At 39.5% G+C, this 13,141-nt stretch overlaps 1 protein-coding gene across 1 annotated transcript; it reads left to right on the forward strand.

Moving 5' to 3' along the window:
• The first annotated feature begins 645 nt into the window (after window positions 1–645).
• On the forward strand, window positions 646–10,969 carry LOC149274398 (CD82 antigen-like). Its single transcript, XM_089505551.1, has 8 exons — window positions 646–711; window positions 1,044–1,116; window positions 2,380–2,504; window positions 2,935–3,009; window positions 4,372–4,476; window positions 5,751–5,963; window positions 6,582–6,665; window positions 10,892–10,969. The coding sequence occupies exons 1-8, from the start codon at window positions 646–648 to the stop codon at window positions 10,967–10,969; spliced, it is 819 nt and encodes a 272-aa protein (XP_089361677.1).
• Window positions 10,970–13,141: the final 2,172 nt, after the last annotated feature.

Below are 13,141 nucleotides of genomic sequence, written 5' to 3' on the forward strand. Positions count from 1 at the left end.
AGCTTCCCAAAAGTTACATTTTCTGTTCCATCCCGAAACATCTACAGTGATCTAAACGATCTCAACCTTGAACTGCCAAAAGCCTGCTCGGCCTAGGCCGGCCCATACTCCGTAAGACCTTTTTTCAGGATTTACACCTTTTTATACACTTTTATACACAACCTCCAAAGTAATTTTGTAGCTCATTTTAATCTACTGGAACATATAAGGCTACTGGCTTTAGATGACATCCCCGATACCTCACTAGCTAGGGCCTCCTTGTAGTGGCATCCTGATGAAGACAAGGAGCTAAAGAGCAAGGCGACTGATAACTAAAACCATATTAACCCCTTAATGGACAAAGCCCATACATGTAAAATGCATTATTTTCAATGGGTTTAGGGACCGCCCATTTTCCTTAAGGGGTTAAAACACATATCTGTTTCACAGCATACAGGTTTTAATTTAGGTAGAGTTGAATTAGTTCCACTTTAACAGAAATGTACATTTCAGGACAATTTCATGACACTTTCCGGATACTTTTGTATGTTGGTTATTTTTTTTTCAAGCTTCCGCTATTACATGTTGTAAAAACGTGAGAATCGGTTAATTTTTTTTTTAACTCTATATGTTTTGTTGTTTTTTTCGAACAGGAAAAGAAAGAGGATGGCTATCAAAGGTTGCCTGAGCGTTACAAAATATTTCCTGTTTGTCTTCAATCTTTTTTTCTTTGTAAGTAAATTTGGTTTTCCACTTCCCCCCACATACCGTATCTTCAAGTTTAGTGATTTCTCTGTTTTCTTGACAAGATCAAATAAAAATATTTAAAAAATCTCTCGCTGTATCAAAGAAAAGGAAAACCCAACTCTATTTTTTTAGCGATATTGTATCAAATAGGAACTTCCAGGTTTATATTTTTACTCGCTTTATCTTCCTCCATAAGGTTGGCCTAGTAATCTTTTTTTATGATTAAACCCCCCCCACAATGTAATTTATTTTTTGTACAGTGATCAGTGTGATACCACAAATTTGCAAATTATCTGACTTTTCTGTTTTCTGGACAGCTTTTGGGAGGCGTTTTGCTTTGTTTTGGACTATGGATCTTGTTTGACCGGAGCAGTTTTGCATCCATGATAGGTGAGTGAGATCAGCCCTTTTGGAAAAGCTCTGAAAAGTTTACATCTTTTTTTGTTTACGTCAACAAACACTGAAATGATTTTGGTTGAACATCTCATCCCATCGCTGTGATTGAACGTGCTTTTTGTACCTTCTCCATTTACCCAAAGAGAAGCAATAGATGGTGGTAACCAAGCAAGCGATGGAACATTCCAATCCCAAAGTCCATAATAATAATAAGCTGAACTGTTTACTGTTAAAAGTCTTTTATAGGAAAACGAAGGGCCAAATGTTTACACCGTGACCATTGTGTTAGGCCTGGTAAAAAAAATCCCCGGAACTAGGTTACGAATTTTGTGCCATCCTACATGCATCTCTATGAAAGAATCTGTAGTGAAATTTTTAAATAAATAAATAAATTTTTGTAAAAAATCAGCTACTTCTTTTTGATCAAAAGCAGGAAGGATCCCTAGAAGAGTTGAACTTGATGGATTTATGTCTTGTTTCAACCTAAATTACTATGTTACTAAAATTGTGTTAAATTTTACATACTTTTTACCAGCTCTGCCAACATATTAAGCATATTTTGTTTCTATTCTTTTTTTTTATTTTTAAATCTCAGGTATGTCTTGTACTCCGCAAAAATATAGGATTTATAATATAAATGGGAAAAAATTATCTCAAGTCTGTGCTGACTGTACCTATCTCTGTTCCTGCTATTATTTCTTTTAAATGTAAATACACATTTTTTCCCCAGGGAATTGCCTTTTATTGGTGTATGCATACAATTATTTTATATTTATTTATTTTTTTAAATTCTCTCTTGCTGCTTTTGTTTCCCCTACTTATGTCATTTTTCTTAATTAAATGGTCCCACCCATGCTATTTTCATTTTTATTTTCTGAGCCCTTTCAAGAAACAAGGCTCGGAAAGGATTAGTTTAAGAAAAATAGTGATTTGCAGTGTCTAAGTATTTGTCATGTAGAACATAATATGTTTTGCTCAAAGTGTCATTAGGAATTTTTAAATAGAAATCATGTAACCAGGGGCACATAAAAAAGGTATTCAGGAACTTGACGGAAGAAATATGAAATTAAAAAATACACCTTAGAATATAAAAGTGGGGAAGATTTCAGGACAATCAGAGGCTTTGCTCAAACTTGCAGAATTCTGATGGCTCCAGGCTAGGGCTGAAATCTTTACAAACCATATTAAAAAAAAATTATGAATCAGCACTTGGTATTTGATTAACCCTTTCCTGCCTTTTTACTTACCGCATTTTAGGTTCCTCTTCACCAACTTTAAAGGTTTGGTCCTATGTATTCTGCGGAGTAGGGATCCTCACCATGTTGCTCGGATTTCTTGGTTGTCTTGGATCACTGAAGGAAATCAAGTGCCTGCTGGGATTTGTAAGAAAGTTAGGACTTCTTTACCCCTCAATCGGCCCAACGTTCTATATCTACCTCTGTATCTTTGTCTGTCTGCTTGTGTACCAAGGGTTAGACAAATGGCAAGTTTGGAAACCATGGCTCCTAAGATTTAATTGCTGGCACCTATTTTCCCTTTTTCTCCAAGGATCCATTTTTTCTCTGGGTCCCAAACTCTACATTGAGTTTAGCTTAACTTAAGCCTAAACTAAACATTTCATACCAGTTGGCATCAAGACATGCTAAGCTATACCCGCAAGCATGTTGATGTATGTCTCAATGCATGTTCATTTGGTTAAAAAGGACTAAAAACATTAAAAACATTGATCCTTTGGTACTTCCCCTGTATTTTGTTATATGTTTTTCTTGTTTCTCGCCATCCCATAGTTTGTTATCTTTGGTGTCTTTGCAGTACTTTGCATTCCTTCTCCTGCTCTTTGCTGCTCAGATCACCGTTGGAGTGCTGGCGTACACGCAGAGAAATAGCGTAAGTTCAAACTACAAATACTTTGTGATCCTGGAGGGTGAGACAACAACCCAAGAGTGTTATAGCCAATATTTCCATGTTAGCTGATATGAATAATATATTAAGCTTTAAGAACAATGGAGATCTTCAGCTTGAAGATCTGAATCTAAATATAGGTGCCCATCATGGACATTATTGTCTCTTCACATAAAGAAGCAATTGCAATTCTCACAATGCCAGTGCAGTCACATTTTAAGTATTTACGTTTAAATGTGTATCTAATCTGTCCGTACTCCCTTCACTCCAAGATTCTACACATTTCATTACATTGATCACATTGGTATTAACATAAGCAGGAGACGGGACAGAATTTCTTGAAACTGAGAAGAAACATTGTCCTCTTCCACTTAAGTAGTTGGCTACATTTTATTTTCACGTTGTAAATTTGCCATTAAATGGCATATAATCTGAACTCTCCGGGTTTGACTCTGAGTCTTCGGGTAAAGCTCTGCTTCCCTGAGTCTCTGAGCGACTTCTCTGGACAAGGGAGCAGCATTTGGCTGCGATCGCTCCCCGCCCACTCCCCGCCCAGTCCCCTTCTTACTCGGAGCCCATTGAAGGCTGCCTGGAGTTAGCCCCGCCTCAACCCAAAGCCACTCCTCCAAAAGAGGAAGAGCCCCAGGTGGCCCATCCTGGAAACTTCCCAAATGTGCATCAAATTTGAGACCTTTTAAATGTTATAGAGTGGTAGCTTTTCATCTTTGTTGTGGACTTCATGGTTCAAAATCATTAACATTCGATTACAATTAATAGACGGCATATTCTGACTCCACCTACCGAAAGGATCATAACACAATAGAAGGGCATTCCAACCACCCACTAAAAACTTTCCACGCCATTTTAAAAAATATCGGCTTAATACTTCTGTTCCATTATACTTATAGACGGGGCAACCAGTTATCTGAGCATTTTAACTCCTCAAATGGCTGGAGCATTTAATTAACAGAATTATATAATGATGATCCCCTCACTATTGCAAACATTCCAAACAATTTATGGAGGCTGCTAAAAAAAAAGTTTGGGGGTTGTTCACTAAAGAGGGAGTTTGCAGGAGAGTTGCAGTTTCAACTCATCAGCTTCTCCTGCAGTAAATTGGGAGTTAAATGCATAATTCAGCCAATGAGGTGACATTTAAGACATCTCAGTTAACCATTCACTATACTAAGCTAGCCAAGACCTTCTTGCAGGAGAAGCTCACTGGTGTTGGTCCTTAATACCAAAGCCCGATGAACAGAGGAGCTGATGAAGCTGAAGCTCCAGGCCTGCATCTGCTGCCATGCGTACTGTGTGATATCACTAACATCAAATATGATCTGTTTTTAGTTGAAATCTACTTTCGGGATGTTTGTTGAAGATATTATAAAGAATTATGGAATAAATGCAAACCAAACAGATATGGAAGAAAATTGGGACTTTGCTCAGCAGCAGGTAATCTGGTTGTGCTCATTGAGGATCTGGACCAAGGGTAACTTTAGATAGAGAGTAGCTAGCTGATGTCCCTGTAGCAGCAGTCTTGTTGGGTATGGGTTGTCCTGGACAAAGAAGGATGAGATTGTCAGTGAGACAGCAAGAAAAACGATCATCTGTGCCAAGTATGATGGAGCTAACCATATAAGCAGCTTGTTCTGCTGCTTGGAGACCACAATCAGGGTGACCACATTTTGAGGGTGCATCCCACCCCTTGTTCATCTCCATGCAGCATATTGAAGTCATTGGGGGTTTAAATTAAATCAGACTGAGGTTTAAGCAAGCTTTCCTCCACTTGTGAGAGCTCTTGGTGTATTACGTATACAATAATGTCAACATCTTAGAATTTTGTCCCCCTGGGTAGCTCTGCCAACCGGTTAATGAACCCTACAAAACGTAAACTGTTCTGGAGTAACAACAGTTCTTCTTGAGTAGACCTTTGTGTGCTTTGTAACAGAAATACTCGCTTGCGGGGAATTAGTAGGATCTTTCCGTCATCACCTCCAGTGCGATATACAGAACGTGTTACTTTACAGCGATTCTCCTTCAGCAGCGGTGGTTATGATGTCTATTCAGTGACCTTCAAGGTTTAGCTGTTAACCATGGCTGCTCGTAGCAATCGCCACTGGGATTTCTATCCAGAGCACCAGGTTCCTAAATCAGAATCATCACCTAAGAGCTTGAGCCGATTCCAGAACAGTTGACCTAGTAAAGGTGGAGAAAGGCTAGATATGTCCTTGAGTTTCCAAATGTCCCTCATGTTTCAGGATCTCAGACTATTTGTTCAGCTATTCTACTCTCCTCTTTTTAGACCTGTGAATGAAAAAGACATCTGTTTTTAGGTAGGGAGATACTGAGAATCAGTACTCCTCTTATGACGTTCCGAAACTCAAGACTAACGAGAGGCAGAGGGGATTTCCTAGCACACTGCAGACAAATATATAGAAACTCATAAACAGTAAAGAAAATAGCTTTTTACTAGTTAAAGATGTTCCCTTTGATGCATTCAATGTTTTTATCTTTTTAAAACTCTTGCCTCTCAATGTATGTTAAAAAAAGATGCAATCGGTCCTAGGGGTCCTAAACAATAATATGAAATTTCTCATTATATGTAAAGCAAAAGATGAATAGTATGATCCATAGGTCAGCTGCCGTATAGTATTTTATATGAATGGTCGCTGCTGATGCGTTGCCTGTAATCTCTGACCTAACAAAGTCCTACTTGGTGTTTACAGCTGGAGTGTTGTGGCTGGTATGCCCCTGAAGACTGGATGAAGAATCAGAAAATTTCCAAGAACTCATCCGTTAACCTGTATCCCTGCTCCTGCAGAAACACCTCCGCTTTTCTTGGCGATGCAAGCGGCAGCGCTAACTTCTCAGCCGTCGACAGCGATCCCAAAAGTGGGTTCTGCACTGCTAGCACGGACAAATGGCCGGTGTACGAGATGGTGAGCTTTTATCTGTTCTGGCGAGGGAGGTCATCTTAGGGCACTTTGCTGGAAGTAAATGTGGGAGTTATGTCACAAAAGGGAGCGGGGTACAACATTTGGTCTTCTTCATTGCAAAGAATGGTATGATCCAGCCACCAGGAACATTCCATTATTTTGTCATGGCAATGAGATCACATTCATACACAAAATATTTGTGTGGTGGACCCTAAATGTGATGGACGTGTGTGTGTGTGTTCAACATCTGCTACATGTTTGTCTTATTCTCTGGGATGGAGGGAGTTGGACTGAGAAGAAGCGGATTGGCACTTAAAAAAGTGGGGGTTATGGTATCTCAAAAGCAATAAGTGACACAGAGTCACTGTATAATGTGTAAGGGGATTGCAAATGAAAAATAATGGTTCAGGGACTTCTAAAAGGTGTCATGGAGCTACAACGTCAATGATGATCAACCAGTCAGTGGTATTAAGCAAGCTATGCTCCGGTGGAGTAGATGTTCTTCAACATCGTGGGGGCTGCTTATCTGGAAAGGCTTTCTCCAGTGGCATGATTAACACAGATTTTTTTTGTGTAATACGTATACATTATCATCAGTTTTCTTCAATTTCTCTACATTAGGGCTGCATGAACACCATTCAGAACTTCATTTCAGACAACATCATCAGTATTGTTGGGGTGTGCATAGGAATTGCTTTGTTAGAGGTGAGTTCTTTTAATTTTGTCACATCATGTGAGTTGTCCAATTCCAAGTCATTACTTGCCCAATATTTCATTACCTGCTGCAAATACATATCTTACCATCATCTTTTTATAAAAGATCAAAACCTACCAAAAAATACAAGAATATTTTCTAATAAATTACTGATACTGTGAAGTATATTGGTATGAAAAAAACATTCTATATAGAATATTTCCTTTTGTTACCCCCAGTTATAACGTTGTATCTTTGCGTCTCAGTTACTCCAGTTTATAGGGCAGGTGCTGGTCCTGGCTCTGGAGAGGAAATTAAATAGAAGTTCCTCGGATGACATACTTTTCTTCCCCGTCAGGTTTTATCACTTGTGTTGTAGTTTGGCTCTGTGTGTTGCTGTGTGTGCTGAACTTTACACAACTGTACAATTAGGACAACCTATGCAGTAAAACAACCTTTATAGGAAGATATCCAGTAAGGTAACCAAGGTGTCTATCCACTATTCTCGAGGGGAATGGGCATCTCGGAATATATGCCCAATCCTGATCTGTTCCCACCACGTTCTGGCTATTCATACAGATGTCCTCCTTAAAAGCAATGGAAATCTTTTTTGGGGGCATAGGTAAGACACCTATGCCCCCAAAAAGGCTTTTATTGCCGGTTTCAGGCATTTTATCTTACTATGCTTAAGGAAGAAGAGTCTCGTGGGATACACATGCTACGTTTAAAAGCGCAATATAAAAAATCCTGAGAACATCAATGTCAGACCTCTCTGCTGTTTCTGTTCCCTCAACAAGCGTGCCCGCCGCGTGGCCCTCTCTTAACTTTTGTTTTAGTCTCCTTTCAGTTCCCCTTTTGTATTTTCTTGCCAATATCTCATGTGGTTTGTAGCAAAGTCGCTTGGGTTAAAAGTCTGTGTAGTGTTATTAACCGTCAAGACGGAATGGAGAGATAGACTTTTCTGACCATTAACCTTTGCACACTCAGCATACTTTGGTAGATCCTAAAATGCAGCGGTTAGACAAGGAGGAGTGCTGGGGGGGGGTATTAATTCCATAAAACGCACGCGTAATGCATGTTGCAATGAAAACAATTGTTAGACGACGTTCAAGCTAGAGGTTAAATTAGGTTAAAAAGAAGAATTGCACGAGTTGGACTTATTTGATACATATTGTCTCAGTGACTCGAACGTTGTTTTCTGGGCAGAAATGTTTTATCTTTTCTAATGTTTCTTATTAGCTGCTGCATGGTTTCCCAAAAAACATTGGCCCACCAAGACTTTTTACTTTATTGGGATTTGTTATTTAATATTTTCCTTTTAACACGTCTCTTTATGAAAAGGTGAACACAATGATATTGTCACCATATAGTATATCTACACGTAGCCGCCATCTTTATCTGCTCTTCGATTGCATCCTTCTGTGTGTTGGTGTCCTCCTTGTGTTCTTGCTGTGTGGATTTGTTCTATATCCCGGTTCTAACAGTTACTGATAGACAGCTATATATATATATATATATATATATATATTATATAAATGGTAAATACTTAAAATGTAGTGTTACATTTTTTTATTAGCGGGGGATTGTTGCAGATTGTCTGCATTTTATTGTTTTAAAGCTGAACACTGTGCAGCTGCTGGGGATAAGTAGGGTAGTTTCAGGAGGGTTCCTGAGAGCTGAAACTTTGTACGGCATTAAGGAAGCAGTATGGGGGGCTTATGTGGACATGCTCATCATGCAAGATGGACGCCTGACCTAGGGTAGCACCCCCTGCACTTCCCCTCTCTGTGATGGTCCAGCGGCGTGACCCCTTTTGGCACAACTATGTGTTGTGTGACCTCTAGTGGCTGCACGGTGTACTGCTGATATCAGGTCATGGCTGGGGCAAGAGAGCAAGGTCTGTGCTCCTCCAGCAGCTCGTCATCTCTCTGGGCCCCGTATAATGCTAAGTTAACGTCAAAGAACCACGTTGATATATGTATTTTGTTTACTGAATAACACGCTAATGTCTCGTCTCTATCCCTGCTGTCTGTGGCCTACAGAGATTTCTATTCGGAGTACTGGCAAGGTAACGGCATTCATACGTGTGCAGATTAAAGTGCCATTCACAATGTCAGACGCACATAAAGTAACCAGATATACAGCCTCTGGGTAACGCTTAATCATCCTATTTAATGTCATTACTGTTTTTATGGCACCGCAGAATTATGATATGTAATGGTCTACATACCCAAATAACCAATATATATGTACTGTATACCATGGGGATTATTCCTCCCCACTAAGTTATCTTTGCCCCAGCGTTAAGTTGCCGCTAGGTTCAGGTAGCCCTCCACGGCTGCTGCTGATCTCAGCTCCCATGACGTGAGCTAAATTGTCCGACAACATAGAAAGTTAACTCTCCGCCACCTTGATGTGTATCCATAAGCCTGATTTAGGCTCTTTTGATGCTTAACAATATGAAACCAGGTCAGTTCCCCATTCATTCGCCTCAGCCAAACACCCCTGAATATTATAAGCTGTTTTGAAATAGCTTGCCTTGACACGCGTTAGAACATCCGTGTCCACGTGTCAGTGATGTCAGTAACGCTGACATCATTAATCACAACCATGCCTTTAGCTGAGCACAAATGGACGTTTGGGCCTTGAATGAACGCAGCGAACGCAAAATGCGAAGCCAGATGTTTCCTATTAGATATCCTGGGGATGTATTCGTGGCCACGATTGAGGCTAATCCAACTCTTTCCAGATATTGAAAGTTTACAACAAAAAAAACACAAATGAAAGTGATATGAACACGAATTAAAAAATAATAATAATAATAAAAAAAAAATATATATATATATAATGTACAGGGAAAACATTGAATAATGGTAAAATATCCACCGGCATGCTGGGTAATTATTCTATAAACATGAGAAATTATATATATATATATATATTTTTTTTAAAGTGTAGCGCGAAGACCCTTTTTTTCAGTCCATTGAGGACAGTACAGGAGCCAACTGTGTCCAAAAAGCATTGTGCCTCCGGTCGGCTTCTGTACTGTCTGAGACCAGCTTGTACAGTTAATACCCGAGAACAGATGGCAGGCAGAAGTAAGCAACGGAGGTAAACGGGGGTTTTTAAAGCCATACTTTAAAGCAGGTGGTGCTGCAAACCTTTCTTTTGCGCAATCGTTTTCTCGAGATCAAAAAAGGTTTTATGCCCCTTTAACAATTCCGCATATAGTCCAGTTTTAGTTTATGGGATCTGAGCTCTCGCTGGGTCAGGCCGTATACAATGAACTTTGTGAAAACACCCTTATTACCCCATCTGGTCTTAACACGTAAAAAAAGAGAACCCGACCAAGCAGAAATCCAGAGAAAATGTAAATAATTAAAGTATGAGAGGCTGTGGGGAACCGATATTAGCAGAAACCCCCCAAAGTTTAAAAATAGTCATCGTTAAAAGTTTCTACATTTTACAGGGAAATCCATGATTACAGATGCCTTGTTAACACAATGTTAACCTCGCACAACCTCGCCTTTTAGCTCTATGTTTTTATTTTTATGCGGGGGTTTACTAATAAACTAATAAGATAAGAGATGATCAGGGGGTTTCCTGTTACCTTAAACAGACACGCCGTCGGGCTGCAGTATTTTTTTTTTTATATTTTTATAAGTATCTTACTTTCAGGGATTTTGCAGAGAAGTCAGGTTTTTGGATCATGAGCCAACGGGGTGTCGAGATGTAGCCAAACCTCTAGAAGAATGCCAGGTCTTTACATACTCCAGAAAGGCTTCAGATTAGCATGGCTTAAAAAAAAGAGCCTTCTTCTAACACCCCGGACCAGACTGAATGTGGAACAACGAAACTAGGAAGAGTTAATGGAGACATAAGACACGACTACAACCGAGTGTTTAATAAAATACGATTGGGGCCAAACTAAACTTTTTGCCTCTATTGGTTTTAGACGTAGTTGACAGTTATATGGAGTCTTATTATCTAGATTCTTTAGCTATAACACTGCCAGGAACATCAGCGGTAAGAAAGATTAACTATTTGCTGGCCAAGTGGTCCATTGCTCATCCCTTGTTAAACTAAAGCAGAATTCCACTTAGATTTAGATACTTTAAGGATTAGTTTTAGTAAGGGTACAGCAAGGGTAATCGGGCTCAGGTAACAAAGTCCTGTATGGACACAATGAACACGGTTTGTGTCTTCTGAAGTCTAATGCGTCTTTCTTTCCTTGCAGCTCTTTGTCATGACGTTGTCGATGTGTCTGTGTAGAAACCTGGACCAAAACTACAACAAACTTGCGCGTTACTCCTAGAAGATATCTGGACTGTCGGGGACTGTAGCCTGAACGCAGACCGCAGCCAAACATCTGGATATTCGTTTTTCTGCTTCTTATCAAAGCCTCGCCAAGTTGAAGCCAACATTTTGTGTCCTAGAACAGGGGCGCCCTAACCTCCCATCTGCAGCTGTTCCTGGACTGTAGGTCCCATCAAAGTCATGGTTGATGGTGGTAGGAGATACAGTCCAGAAACAGCTGCTGATTCACAGGTTGGTCACTCTTGCTCTAGAACCTTTCACAAGTTCTCACAAGGATGGAATGACCCAAACGTCGTGAAACACGAGCTTCAATGAGACGAGTGCCTTTCACCATGTATGTAAATATTCCCAGGTGGTCAGGGCGGCTGGAATCAACATCTCGAGCAACCTGCTTCCAGGATCCTCAAGTGTGATGGACCTCATTTTACCACGTAGTATTCTTTGGGTTCTTCACAGCCTATAGCTGCAGCGCGGTTATAATAAAACCCAGAGAACAGCTAATCCTAGACCATTTTAAAAATGTTTACTTACAGATGTGGCTGCTGGTACCCATCTCTTCCTTGTAGTCCTAGACGTCTGCCCGTGTCGCTCGAACCTGGCTGTCAGCGGCACCTATAACGCAAAAAACAAAACATCGAATATACCCAAGAACATAACATTTAAAGATCTCTCCGTGTGGGAATACTTGGCACAGTTATTACTTTAGGGTATTTGATAAGTGTTACCATTTGCAGTATTTAACCCTTACAGTAGCGGGTACATCAGAGAAGGGAAATTACTCGTAACTCGTACAGCAGGATGTATTTTTAAGTATATTTTAATGTCTTTAGAACAATGGGGACACCTAGAGGCCGCTTTGCTTATTTTACTACAGATATTTGCCCCATAAAAGTTGTCATTGGTTTTTTTATCGTGCGGATTATATATCGGTGGTGATTGAAGTGCAAGCTCTGTGGAAGAAATCAGGAGTCTTCTCTCAGCCTCTTTGTTAATCCCTTTTTTGTCTCAAAGGCTCAAATTAAAATACAACTCTTACCAAAGAGTCTAAAAAAACCACCATGGTTTAGTTGTATCGTTTTTAATACTTATGCTTGTCATCCCTTTAAGGGGCTCGAAGATGTGAACCTACTACTCACCCCTTGGGCACTTCTACATCATGGCCTGAAATAAAAATGATTGTCCATGGCATTTCCAGCTTCTAAACATTGACTTTTTAGCATATATATTATACATGGTCATTACTACAATATAGTTATTTCTCTACGGCCCATAATGGAATGCCATCAGCACTTTTAAGACGGGCTGATATGTTTTACACCCCCCTCCCTCTTTAACAGCGGATGAACTAAAATTCCCATCATCCCCCAAGAAAGATGCATCCACTCCAAGGCCATCTTCAGTAAGCATCTACTGCATAATGGGCTGAGCTGGGAGATCCAGTGCATATTTAACTATGCATTATGCAGGGCCAGCTAAGATTCTTTTCCTGATTATTATTGGGTTAAATCCTGTACTGTCAATTTGATTGGTTGACAATTAACAGTATAAATAGAACTATATACCATAAGACTTTTTTTTTTTTTTTTAACCATTGTAATGTAGAGTGTGGGTTGTTGACCCAGAATTGTCGGAATAATTTCAGGTTGTGTTATACTGTGAGCGTGTATATAGTACATTTAGGCTAGAATTATATCATTTTCAGTATTTCAGTTATGTGGATCTATGTAACATTGAGCCAATACAACTCATGGGTCAATAAATGCCATTTTTTACAGTCATTAACCAAGGAACTTTTTTTGAGGCGGAAACTGTGGAATGATTAACCAAGATGAGTTTAATTTTTAACTTGTACCGTAGTTGCCTCTGCCGTATAGTCCGATTGCTTTAGTTTTATATCGTATGTTTATTCTTTGGAGAAGGTGAACGACAATGGGTTTTCCGCCAAGCTTGATGCTGGTTATTGTATTTATGTGTTTGTATCAAAGTTTTTTTTTAATTATCTTGTAGAAATCGTAAAAAAACAACAAAATGGAAATAGAAAAACGAGGGGTGCTCTTTTAAATGTAAAATAAATCTTCTTCTGTGATATAAAATCTCAACCTACTGAATCAATGTTAATGTGTAAAGGACCTCTGTGTCCTGCAACAAGCCTGAAGCCACATCATAGTTT

The sequence above is a fragment of the Sceloporus occidentalis genome, unplaced genomic scaffold, assembly GCF_023333645.1.
Source record: "Sceloporus occidentalis isolate IW3139 unplaced genomic scaffold, rSceOcc1.0.p SCAF_333, whole genome shotgun sequence".
Classification (NCBI taxonomy): Eukaryota; Metazoa; Chordata; class Lepidosauria; order Squamata; family Phrynosomatidae; genus Sceloporus; species Sceloporus occidentalis.

What these genes read in the sequence shown, in the direction of transcription:
- LOC149274398 (XM_089505551.1), top strand. Translation starts at nt 646, where the DNA reads ATGGCTATCAAAGGTTGCCTGAGCGTTACAAAATATTTCCTGTTTGTC. An exon ending in CAGTTTTGCATCCATGATAG is followed by an intron (nt 1,117 to 2,379) that starts GTGAGTGAGATC and finishes ACCGCATTTTAG; the next exon opens with GTTCCTCTTCACCAACTTTA. An exon ending in AATGGCCGGTGTACGAGATG is followed by an intron (nt 5,964 to 6,581) that starts GTGAGCTTTTAT and finishes TCTCTACATTAG; the next exon opens with GGCTGCATGAACACCATTCA.